This window comes from Erpetoichthys calabaricus, chromosome 5, assembly GCF_900747795.2.
Source record: "Erpetoichthys calabaricus chromosome 5, fErpCal1.3, whole genome shotgun sequence".
NCBI classification, from domain to species: Eukaryota; Metazoa; Chordata; class Cladistia; order Polypteriformes; family Polypteridae; genus Erpetoichthys; species Erpetoichthys calabaricus.
In genome coordinates, this window is record NC_041398.2 from 20,593,600 (window position 1) to 20,607,219 (window position 13,620).

At 42.6% G+C, this 13,620-nt stretch overlaps 1 protein-coding gene across 1 annotated transcript in view; it reads left to right on the plus strand.

Annotated features, from left to right (window-relative positions):
- The window catches only part of LOC114641652 (zinc finger protein 665-like), a 76,141-nt gene that overhangs the window by 12,851 nt on the left and 49,670 nt on the right, over positions 1–13,620 (plus strand). Inside the window, exon 2 of the mRNA XM_051927764.1 lies at positions 1,979–3,113. Coding sequence (XP_051783724.1) covers positions 1,979–3,113 — 1,135 coding nt within the window. The remainder of the gene's footprint in view (positions 1–1,978; positions 3,114–13,620) is intronic.

A 13,620-nucleotide genomic window follows, 5' to 3' on the forward strand; every position in this document is an offset into this window, starting at 1 on the left:
TCCCACGCTGAACTTTTTTGTCAGGTCGAGGAGCATTCACTGCTACAGCGCATTACTGCACCCACCACACGATGAAACAGCTCGGGATCCCGGTTGACAACTCTCTTAAGGCAGACACGCGGTCCAGTCTCACCCTTTGGAAATGACCATCTATCTGCCGCAGCCAGGTGTTACGTGGGCGCCCCCTGGGCCTGGTCCAGCCACTCGGGTCCCCAACAATGAGGATCTTACGAGCTGGATCACCCTCGGGGATACGCGCCACATGGTCATAGTGCCGTAACTGACGCTCCCTCACAATGCAGGTCATGTGCCTCATTCGGGACTCCGTGAGCAACACAAAGTCAAACCAGCGGCACCCAACAGTACCAAAGGTTTTTGTGGATGAATTCAAATAAATGGGGGAGTAATGACACGACGGGGTTCTTCATTGAAAACAATGAGAGATGAGCCGACTTTGCATGCAGTTTACATTAAGAGGCCGCAAACTATGAATGATTGTACAGACCACTAGAGACATTTTGACAGAACAGAGCACTTCCCGAATATGTTGATTAGTACACAAGTAACTTTCAAAGTCAATCATATAAGATAATTAAGTAGCCCTGATGCACACATTGCTGATTTTTAATTCTGAACAGCAGCACTACCGTGTATGTATGTGTGTATATAATTTTTTAATCATGCGATTCAGAGCTTTCATAACATCCAAACTATTGTATAAAAAACTAGGGGGCTCTGCCCCCTGCTCACTTCACTCACCCACCCCCTCACAACTGAGGGTGTCGGGTGCCCCTCCGTTAGAGAAAGCGATTGTATTTAAAGAGATGGTATATAGAAGAGTATGTGGGGTGCGGGAGGAAGACGGTTTGGTGTTTAGTTCTTACAGATAGAAAATCAGTTTCTTGAGTATTTCACTACAGCTGTCTATTTTAAATACCAATGAATAAGAAAATTTAGTAAAATGTAAAAAAATAAAAATTAAATTACATTAACGCCTCATCAAAAACAGAAGTATGAAGGACTTTATCCTCTAACTTACATTCTATAACCGTTGCTTTTTTGCGTTTTTGTAATAAACTCTTCCATGGAAAGCTTCTCTGCAGTCTTAAAAGTAAAGATGCCAGAGCGGTGCCATAGGGGAACCATTTTTGGTTCTCAAAAGACCCATCCACATGAAGGTTCCAGAAAGAGCCCTTTATTTATTTAGATCTGTAACGGACTCCACACACTAAATTACCACGATTGCTAAAGACTTGTGAAAAACCAGTGGAGTCCTGATTCTTAAGGGGCTGTCGCTGCGTACAAGTAACACGGGCTAAGGTCTGGTTTTCTTAATCTGTTGGTGTTCTCCTAGGTAGCCTACCATCCATTTAAGATTTCAGGGTTTTTTTTCTACATGTTTGTAATTTTGTCAAATCACAAAGAACCAACTTCATAGGCAAAGAACCTTTCCCAGAATGAAATGGTGTTTTGTCAAGCAAAAATTGCACAAGAAACCAAATCACACGTTACTAAAGACTCTGTCACATGTTCTTCTGTTTTATGACAATTGTTAAAACTCTTAACTCTTCCAAGCTATCCCATAATGCACCATACATCCCATCAGCTTCACACTCGCTCACAGAGTCATCAGTCTGCAGACATCACATGCTCCATCAGATATTGCATTGTCCCTCCGTGACTTTTTGAGCCCTCACAGATGCTTCTAATGATTGGTTATCGGGGCTGCTTAAACGTCACACGTATCATGGATTGCCTCAGCCCGGTTCATGGTAAACACTTTGTATTTGTGGAACTGATTTAAGCCTCAATGGGAAAAGGAGGATTATTGCAGGGAAACAAGGCTCAAGTCTCAACATCATAAGTGCTGATCTTGGAACTGAGGAGTGAGGAAGAAATAACAAGCAATGTGGCACTTGTCTTGTGTTACGGTTTTGTTTATTTAAAAACATTGAACAAAGTCTTTGTATCATTGCAGACTTTCAAGAGATCGGCAGCTTCTCCCTGTCATCATTTGTTCAGACCTCTCTTCAATGTAGACCACAAGACAAATGGGACAAGGAGAAGACAAAATCAACAAGAGGATCTGAGAATTTGACAGCAGCTTCTTTCCAGTGTAATTCTCTTCCTATGAGAGAAGACGTCACTACTAAACAAGAACAAGGGGATAACACAGATCAAGAGGCCTTGCATGCTGGCCAAGAGTGTGGAAAAACATTTAAAAACAAGTTTGACTTTAAAGATATCAAATCAACTCATTCAAGACCAAAGTCATATTACTGTTTTGATTGTGGCAAACAATTCACTGTCAGTAGCCATCTAAAGAAGCACATAAGAGTTCACACTGGAGAAAAACCTCATTGCTGTTCTGAATGTGGCAAACGATTCTCTGCCAGCAGCAGTCTCCAAAGACATAAAAGAACCCACACTGGAGAAAAGCCGTATGGCTGTACTGATTGTGGAAGAAGATTTTTTGACAGTAACTGTCTTCGGATCCACGCACGAATTCATACAGGAGAGAAGCCGTTTGGCTGTTCTGAATGTGGTAAAAGATTTACAGAGAGTACAAATCTTCAGAGGCACAACAGAATTCATACAGGAGAGAAGCCATATGTCTGTTCTGAATGTGGAAAAAAATTCACCAGAAGCGTCCATCTTCAGAATCACATAAGAATCCACACAGGAGAGAGGCCTTATTGCTGTTGTGAATGTGGCAAACGATTCTCTGATAATAGCACTCTTCGCCTGCATAAACAACTTCATACTGGAGAGAAGCCATATTGCTGCTCTGAATGTGGCAAGCAATTCTCTAACAGTAGCAATCTCCGGCAACACAAACAACTTCACACAGGAGAGAAGCCTTATGTCTGTTCTGAATGTGGCAAACTATTTGGCCAAAATAGCAGTCTTCGAAATCACCTAAGAATTCACACAGGAGAGAAACCATATTGGTGTCCTGAATGTGGTAAACTATTCACTGACAGTAGCACTCTTCGCCAGCATAGACAAATTCATGCAGGAGACAAGCCATTTAGCTGTTCTGAATGTGGCAAAATATTTTCCCTTAAGCGGAGTTTACGAAAACACAAAAGAATCCACGCTGTTCCGCAGTTGTAAATGTACCAGAATATTTTCCAAAAACAGGAGCCTTCAGCTTCATTTAAAAATAAACCCTGAAGAAAAAATTTTTTACTGTGAAGCTGGTAAAGGATCCTTCCTTTTAAGTAATTTCTGTTGGTGCTCATAGTGGACAGAAGCTTTATTTTTGTTGTGGATGTGGTAAACTATTCTCAAACAGCAGTGGACTTCATTACCATGAAAGTCTCGTGGCTTTTCTGAATGCATCAAGTGTCTCTCGGAGAGCAGGAGTTTAAAGCCATGAGAACCGAACAGGCGAAGACCAGGGGCCTCATGTATAAACGGTGTGTATGCACAAACATGTTGCGTATGAACGTTTCCACGCTCAAATTGCAATGTATAAAACCTAAACTTGAAGTAAAGCCATGCACATTTTCACGGTAGCTCCAACCCTGGCGTACGCAAGTTCTCCACTAGGTTTTGCAAACTGGCGGCACCCAGCGTCAAAGCAGTACTACTATTCTGTGTGGTTTCCCTTTCTTTTTTTAGATCCACATCCCTGACGTGGCTTTATAAATACACTGAAATTAACTACATATTGTTTACTAGTTTAATGCATCTGATTGTAATTAACCTGCAACAATATAATGGTCCACAGAATGGTCAAACTATTCCAAATACCATAACTGCTTTAGCATTGTTACTGTCACTGCACCTTCTTCTCCTTTCAGCTGCTCCCGTTAGGTGTTGCCACAGCGGATCATCTTTTTCCATATTACTCTCACTGCACCACTCAGAGTATTTATATCACTGTATCTGAGTGGGAATCACAGATCTACAGCAGCTGATCGGAAAGACAATTATCGGCATACAGCATCAAGCACACGCTGTCTCAGCCATGCTGTCTATTGAACTGCTCTCACACGGCAAACACTTCAGAGCCTTCCCTGTACGGACCTCGTGGTTCAGAAACAGTTTCATCCCAAGAGCTATAAACGCACTCAATCAGTCCATCAAGTGCTCCTTGTAGAACTGTTTGAACCTATAAGTACAATCACCTCACTGTAAACTTGAGATAGTTATAATATTGCACAACCTGAGCCACTTTATAAAGCGCGTATTTACAGTACATATGACAATATCATTTTTAAGATAAAATGCAGCAAAATGTTTATTACATTATACAGATAAAACTTTAACTTAATTTAAATAATCTATATTGTTAATAAATAAACATGTGAGGACACGGTGTTGCTGCGCTAGCGACGATCTGACACTCCGTTCACGGATTGTTCCTGCCTCGCACTGTTTTCTAAACACGTACCACAAAGATATTTCAATGTTTCTTAAAAGTTTTGAAGAATCGGCGTTCTAAGCTTACAGATGGCTTAACATCTATTACAGTGCTGATTGTGTGGTGATTGGGTATTTGGAGAAAGAAAAGTAAGGACAGGAATTGGAGGTCAGTACGTTTGAAAGAGACAGTACTGCTACAATAAAGTATCTCATCGAAGGTCGCGCACAGCGCAGCAAGCATCCTGTGTGAGGCAGGAACAATAACTGTGACATTGTGTTCTCATACTTTAACTCCTATCATCATGAAAATGATATCACATAAACATCTCAGTATTTTAATTATTCAGAGAGCTGTAATATCACGAATGTAATGGATTCTGTGTCCTGTCGGAGGAAGAGAAAGCCGGTTTAAGAAGCACGTAGTGATTCACACACACAGAGCACAAAGAAGATCAAATACAAAACAAAGCATTTAACGTGCTACTTTAATTACGATGGGATTTGAGAAACTAGTAAATTAAGTGATTTTAAGATGAAGTTTATGATGTTCTACTTTAATGACAAAATAAACTACGTGATTAAAGTGGAAAATTAGAGATTAAAGTTGACATTTCGTGCTTTTTTCCCCCACTGTGTGCCTATTTTTTTTTTTTTTTGTCTGTACCCTAATAAGCTTTCATATGACACTCAGATGGTGGGCTATGACTCGGTACGATATCTGACAACTTCTTTTTTATTTTAGGCACTGTGCTACTTTGTGAACTTGAACTTTTGAGTTTCTCCGAAACACTATGTCACTCAATCAACTTCCTTTTGGTTGTTTATTCCACTGTTTAAACCAACAAATTGTATGTTTTTCTTTGCCTCCACTTGGTATTCGCTGAAATTGTCTTTTCACAGAAGGCTGACCTTAAGGGTTATTTATATTGATTTGCATAATCAAAGAGGTGTAATTCTGGGAGGAGACGAGGCGGGACAGCAGGCGCATGCACGTGCGTTACTTTTCACACTGACCGGGATTTATGGAGCGGAAGAACGTGGAAGTTGGCGAACGCACAGATTTATTCATCCGGATTTTTTTGTGCGTACGAACATTTCCGCTATTGTGCTTACGTCATGTTATAGTGTGAGTTCTATGCACGCTGTTATGCATGAGGCCCCTGGGATGGAGAGAAGCTTAAGACCTCAAATGGAGTGCCGTGTATGACAACATGAAAACATCGGCAGACAATCTGAGCGAAATAGAGGAAACTAACAACTTTTTTTGGGGGGGGGATTCAGAAATAAACAATCAAATATTTGTTACGCTTCAGCCAGGTTTCCTCTGCTGGCTTATGTTTAAATTCTTTTTGTCTTTTTTTTTTTTTTCTTCATTTGTTATCCTTTTAAATCCAGAAGGGCTACTGTGGCTCCAGGCTTTCCATTCTAATCCTTAATTAGTGACCAGTTTTGACTGCTAATTAACTCCTTTTGCCTTCATTTAAACTGACTTGTTTTTCAAGACCCCCCCAACACACACACACACTGCTTCATGTTTTTTCCTTAAATGACACCCAATGAGAAATTGGACACTGGAGAAGTTGGAACCCCAGATGCAAATCAGTTCCTTAATCAGAATCTGATTCTTATTAATTAAGCCCATTATTTAATCCCATGGCCCGTTGCTGCTCTCATTTTGCCACACCAGACATTTCCAAAACTGTTGATTTATTTTTGTGTCTTTTTTTCTAAGAACACCATCAATGTGTTTGGTGGACCTGAGCAGATCACCATTACTGAGACCATCACCTTTCTTTATTTTTCAGATATTGTATGAGAGGCACAGGTTAGCTGGTTATGTGTTGATCAGTTGTGTGTATCGTTCTTGTTTCTGCTAATTAATGCCATCGGAAATAATAAAGGTCTCGGAATCTTAAAGAGTTAGACAGTTAAAATTAAGGCCAAAGAATTAATTAGCATCAAAAAACATAAACAAACTGGCCAATAATTAAGAAAAGGGTTAGAATGAAAACCTGCAGCCATAGTGTAGTGCTCCAGGGATCGGAGTTGGAGGCTCCTGCTATAAATATTATTTTGTTTATATTTGTTATTCATACAATTCTGTACATTTTGTCAGTTTTGATTTCTCTAAGTTATGACAGTATGTTCTGCCCAGTGTTTTCTGGGTGAATTTCCACCTGTGTGTCACTGCTGAGTGTCCTATAATGGCTGATGAGAACTGCAGTCCCTCGCTGGGCGTTGTATGCACTTGGTGTTGGTGAGTCCTCTTTCTTCTTTTGGTTCTCTGGCTAATTAGCAGGTTTTTGTGTGGTTTAGTGTAAGGATTTTGACAACCCCTTGTTCCTCTTTTTCATTGTAATTGAGTTATTTTTTTTTTTTAAATAAATGATTTCATTTATAAAGATTCTTTGTTTGCCTGACCTATACAAGCTACGGGTTTACGATCACGCCTTCCCTTGTGGGGCTGTTTCAAGTTTGCTGAAATATTTATTTTATTTTTCCGACTCTCCTTTTTTTTTTAGGACCTGTTAGGCTGAAGCCTGCAGGTAGAATTTTGAGGTGAGCCTCTGCTGGGCAATCCAGGTAGGATCCTAGCCTCATTTGAAGGCTTCACCTTATTTTGCTTTAGAAGTACAAGAAACCCCCAATCATTAACAGTATCAAATCACATTTTAACAGAAGAAATGTTAACCAAAATACTGTGAAATTGTATGAGGAAGTTGGGAGTGGCAGAGAAGTATGTAAGAGTGGTACAGGGTATGTATGAGGGAAGTGTGACAGTGGTGAGGTCTGCGGTAGGAGTGACGGAGGTGGGATTACATCAGGGATCGGCTCTGAGCCCTTTCTTATTTGCAATGGTGATGGACAGGTTGACAGACGAGATTAGACGAGAGTCCCCGTGGACTGTGATGTTTGCTGATGACATTGTGATCTGTAGTGAGAGTAGGAAGAAGGTTGAGGAGACCCTGGAGAGGTGGAGAAAGCATATGACAGGGTGACTGAGAGGAGCTGTGGTATTGTATGAGGAAGTCAGGAGTGGCAGAAAAGTACGTAAGAGATGTACAGGATATGTACGAGGGAAGTGTGACCGTGGTGAGGTCTGCGGTAGGAGTGACGGAGGTGGGATTACATCAGGGATCGGCTCTGAGCCCTTTATATTGGTGATGGACAGGTTGACAGACAAGATTAGACAGGAGTCCCCAACATTGTGATCTGTAGTGAGAGTAGGGAGCAGGTTGAGGAGACCCTGGAGAGGTGGAGATATGCTCTAGAGAGGAGAGGAATGAAGGTCAGTAGGAACAAGACAGAATACATGTGAGTGAATGAGAGGGAGGTCAGTGGAGTTGGTGAAGGTGGTTAAATACTTGGAATCAACAGTACAGAGTAATGGGGATTGTGGAAGAGAAGTGAAGAAGAGAGTGCAGGCAGGGTGGAGTGGGTGGAGAAGAGTGTCAGGAGTGATTTGTGACAGATGGGTATTAGCAAGAGTGAAAGGGAAGATCTACAGGACAGTAGTGAGACCAGCTATGTTATATGGGCTGAAGATGGTGGCACTGACCAGAAAGCCGGAGACAGAGCTGGAGGTGGCAGAGTTAAAGATGCTAAGATTTGCATTGGGTGTGATGAGGATGGACAGGATTAGAAATGAGGACATTAGAGGGTCAGCTCAGGTTGGGAGACAAAGTCAGAGAGGCGAGATTGCGTTGGTTTGGACATGTGCAGAGGAGAGATGCTGGGTATACTGGGTGCTAAGGATAGGGCTGCCAGGGCAGAGGAACAGAGGAAGGCCTAAGAGAAGGTTTATGGATGTGGTGAGAGAAAACATGTAGGTGATGGGGGTGACAGAGCAAGATGACAAGGACAGAAAAATATGGAAGAAGATGATCCGCTGTGGTGACCCTTAACGGGAGCAGCCGAGAGAAGATGACTCTGTGAGGCACCTTGAGCACAGGAAAGGTGCTAAATAAATGTGTTATCATTAATTAAATAATGGCATACAAGTGACAGTGATGCAAGCCTGTGTGTGTATTTTTAATTTTTATTTATATTTGTTTATAACAAGTACAATTCCTCCCCTTGCATGCAACACAAAGCATTGCCAGACGTGTCCTCTGCCGTTTTCCTGTCTGACACGTGTTAATATGGTGCTGTATCACCAACACTCTGACCCACTTTCTAATCTACAGTTCACACCATTTTTCCTTATGTAGTATTGCACTTTCTAGAGCAATTTGTCTACTTGCAGTGAGTACCGACTCCCTCCGTATTTAGTGATATCATTGTTTTTAAAAAAAGGCTGATATTATATTTTAGGAACTTGAAGACCACGTTAGTCCCAAAATATCAGCTCTTGTGACCAATCTACCAGCAAGTTTGGTAGGAGAGCGGTGGTTGGCATAGTGGGCTCAGAAATCTGTGAGTCACCTGCATAGGAATGGAATCTCACCCAACTGGAGAAAACTGGACAAGAACTGAGCCCTGAATAACATCTTGTGTAACTGAGACAGGTGGGGGGAATGTGTGGCTACCAATAGACGCAAACTGCAGCCTGCCAGTTAGATAAGCTTGAAACCAGTCCAGCACTACATTCATGAGACCTAAACAAGACTGTAGATTGTGGATGGTAGGGGGCGCTCCAGCTCCCCAAAAACTCAACACAAACACAGGTTAAAAACCAAAGAGTTTTGTTGTGGGAAAACTCTTCTGTTGGAAGTGTTTCCCACCACTCCAGCCACAAGTACACTAAACACAATACAGCGCACTCTTTGTCTTCTCTCTCGCTGCCACCGCTGCTCCTTTCACAAGCTTTGTCCTCCTTCCTTCCTCTTGAGGTGGGCAGACCCTTTTCTTTTAGCCGCACCAGAAGTGCTCCCGATCTTCCGCAACACATTGTCTGTGAGGCAGAAACCCCATGATGTAGGAACTCCCCAATCAGGCAGCTCCTTCTGGCGCAACCCAACAGGGCTGTCCCCTGGGACTACAATACCTGGCATGCCCTTACCCACGTGGGAATCTGCCTGTGCTCGCTGCCATCTAGCATCCGGGGGGGAGATAAAGCCCTGTGTAAGCTGTCTCCTCCTGTCCTTCCATCCAGAAGATCGTTGACAGCCTCCACCGAGGCAGGCTCAGTCCTGTGCTTAGCCCTGAAACCAGAGTGACGCGGTCCAAACAGCTGGTGCCTTTCCATACAAGAAATGAAGTGTGAGGCAACGGTCCATAATATCTTCAGCCTTCATTTCGCTGAAGGGAGTTTATTGACATCCACTGGTTGTGACCATGTAAACAAGTCATTATGATGTTCAGCGAGTCATCAGATTTTAGTGGCAGATACAGCCGAGTGTCACCTGCATGGCGGTGGTTAGAAGTGGTACACTTCTGAAAAGTGAACTGAAAGGAAGCACATGCAAATAGAACAAGACCTGACCCAAAAATGGAACCCCCCGGAGAAACCTGTGGTAGGAATAGCCGTTCAGCAAAGACAGGCATATACCACAATCTTTATTACACAGCAAAGTAACAGAGAGAGTTCACCAAAGTGCATGCACGTAAACCAGGAAGATGATTCTTATCATCGATGCCAAATATTCTCCCCCTTTGAGCTCTTCCCACTGTTACCTAATGTCCATGCCCACCATTACCTTCATTCCCTGTGCAGGTGTCCGAAACGTATTTACTGATCAACTCCCACTATTAGAGTTGAGACTAGGAGGACCCACACATGAGATAATGTTTCCTTAAAGTGTTGTTATATTACACACCGTCCTTGACTTATCGCTGCATGCTGGTGTCTTAACAAGCAGGCAAACGAGCCTTTAATAATGAACTCTTCAAGCCAGCTACTACAACACATTCTGCTTCAATCTGAGTGAGAAGGCATTGATCCGCAAGTTTAAATTTACCTATAAAAGCCGCTCGTCCAATACGGATACATTTTAATCATTAGTACCAAAGGTTACTCAATTAGGCCAATACTACAAACCCCACAGGAGACAGTCATATGAAAAAGTTTGAGACTCCCTCTTTGGATTTTTGTTTCTCATTGGCTGAACTTTCAACGTAGGAACTTCCTTTTGATATACGACATGCCTTATGGACACAGCAGTATTTCAGCAGTGACATTAAGTTTATTGGATTAAAAGAAAATATGCATCATAACAAAATTAGACAGGTGCATAAATGTGGGCACCCCAACAGAGATATGACATCAATACTTAGCTGAGCCTCCTTTGCTAATCTAACAGCCTCTAGACGCTGTCCTCCTGTAGCCTCTGATGAGTGTCTGGATTCTGGATGGAGGTATTGTTGACCGTTCTTCATCCAAAATCTCTCCAGTTCAGTTCAATTTGATGGACAGCCTGCTTGAAATCATCCCATAGATTTCCGATGATATTCAAGTCAGGGGACTGTGACGGCCATTCCAGAACATTGTACTTCTCCCTGTGCATGAATGCCTTTGTAGATTTTGAACTGTGTTTTGGGTCATTGTCTTGTTGAAATATCCAACCCCTGCGTAACTTCAACTTTGTGACTGATGCTTGAACATTATCCTGAAGAATTTGTTGATATTGGGTTGAATTCGTCCGACCCTCGACTTTAACAAGGGCCCCAGTCCCTGAACTAGCCAAACAGTCCCACAGCATGATGGAACCTCCACCAAATTTGACAGGAGGTGGCAGGTGTTTTTCGTGGAATGCGGTGTTCTTCTTCCACCATGCAAAGCGCTTTTTGTTATGACCCAATAACTCCATTTTTGTCTCATCAGTCCAAAGCACTTAGCTCCAAAATGAATCTGGCTTGTCTAAATGAGCATTGGCATACAACAAGCGACTCTGTTTGTGGTGTGAGTGCAGAAAGGGCTTCTTTCTCATCACCCTGCCATACAGATGTTCTTTGTGCAAATTGCACTGAATTGTAGAACGATGTACAGATACACCATCTGCAGTGAGATGTTCTTGCAGGTCTTTGGAGGTGATCTGTGGGTTGTCTGTCACCATTCTCACAATCCTGCGAATATGCAGCTCCTGTATTTGTCTTGGCCTGCCAGACCTGCTGGGTTTAACAGAAACTGTGCTTGTGGCCTTCCATTTCCTGATTCCACTCCTTACATTTGAAACTGACAGTTTAAACCTCTGAGATGGCTTTTTGTAGCCTTCCCCTAAACCAGGAGACTCAACAATCTTTGTTTTCAGATCTTTGGAGAGTTGCTTTGAGGATCCCATGCTGTCTGTCACTCTTCAGAGGAGAGTCAAAGGGAAGGAAGCACAACTTGTAATTGACCACCTTAAATACCTTTATATCTCATGGAATTGAGGAGTCTGATGTTGGTAGATACAGTGCATCACTTTTTCCACATTTTGTTATGTTACAGCCTTATGCCAAAATGGATTTAATTCATTTTTTTCCTCAGAATTCTACACACAACACCCCATAATGACAACGTGAAAAAAGTTTACTTGAGATTTTTGCAAATTTATTAAAAATAAATAAATGGAGAAAGCACATGTACATAAGTATTCACAGCCTTTGCCATGAAGCTCAAAACTGAGCTCAGGTGCCTCCTGTTTCCTCTGATCATCCTTGAGATGTTTCTGCAGCTTCATTGGAGTCCACCTGTGGTAAATTCAGTTGAATGGACATGATTTGGAAAGGCACACACCTGTCTATATAAGGTCCCACAGTTGACAGTTCATGTCAGAGCACAAACCAAGCATGAAGTCAAAGTAATTGTCTGTGGACCTTCGAGACAGGATTGTCTCGAAGCACAAATCTGGGGAAGGTTACAGAAAAATTTCTGCTGCTTTGAAGGTCCCAATGAGCACAGTGTCCTCCATCATCCGTAAGTGGAAGAAGTTCGAAACCACCAGGACTCTTCCTAGAGCTGGCCGGCCATCTAAACTGAGCGATCGGGGGAGAAGGGCCTTAGTCAGGGAGGTGACTAAGAACCCGATGGTCACTCTGTCAGAGCTCCAGAGGTTCTCTGTGGAGAGAGGAGAACCTTCCAGAAGGACAACCATCTCTGCAGCAATCCACCAATCAGGCCTGTATGGTAGAGTGGCCAGACGGAAGCCACTCCTTAGTAAAAGGCACATGGCAGTCCGCCTGGAGTTTGCCAGAAGGCACCTGAAGGACTCTCAGACCATGAGAAAGAAAATTCTGTGGCCTGATGAGACAAAGAATTGAACTCTTTGGTGTGAATGCCAGTCATCACGTTTGGAGGAAACCAGGCACCGCTAATCACCAGGCCAATACCATCCCTACAGTGAAGCATGGTGGTGGCAGCATCATGCTGTGGGGATGTTTTTCAGCGTCAGGAACTGGGAGACTAGTCAGGATAAAGGGAAAGATGACTGCAGCAATGTACAGAGACAACCTGGATGAAAACCTGCTCCAGAGCGCTCTTGACCTCAGACTGGGGCGACGGTTCATCTTTCAGCAGGACAACAACCCTAAGCACACAGCCAAGATATCAAAGGAGTGGCTTCAGGACAACTCTGTGAATGTCCTCGAGTGGCCCAGCCAGAGCCCAGACTTGAATCTGATTGAACATCTCTAGAGAGATCTTAAAATGGCTGTGCACCGACGCTTTCCATCCAACCTGATGGAGCTTGAGAGGTGCTGCAAAGAGGAATGGGTGAAACTGGCCAAGGATAGGTGTGCCAAGCTTGTGGCATCATATTCAACAAGACTTGAGGCTGGAATTGCTGCCAAATGGGGCATCGACAAAGTATTGAGCAAAGGCTGTGAATACTTATGGACATGGGATTTCTCCGTTTTTTTTATTTTTAATAAATTTGCAAAAACCTCAAGTAAACTTTTTTCACGTTGTCATTATGGGGTGTTGTGTGTAGAATTCTGAGGAAAAAATGAATTTAATCCATTTTAGAATAAGGCTGTAACATAACAAAAGGTGGAAAAAGTGATGCGCTGTGAATACTTTCTGGATGCACTGTAGACAGAGTTATGAAAGGCACTAATTAGATAGATGGATGTGAAAGGCACTATAGAACACAGATAGATGTGAAAGGCATTATATAACAGAGATAGATAGATAGAAACACAGATGCGTAAGGCAGCCATGAAATTTTAAATTTGTGAATATTTACAAAATAATTGGTCAGTACAACTACTGAAAATCTTTTGTCAGTTAAATAAAGTGTGATGGATTGCCGGCTACATATTCCGGCCCTCACCCCCAGGCCGCCAGGAGGAGCTCTCCCGACAGCATGAACGTGCCGCCAATTCCAG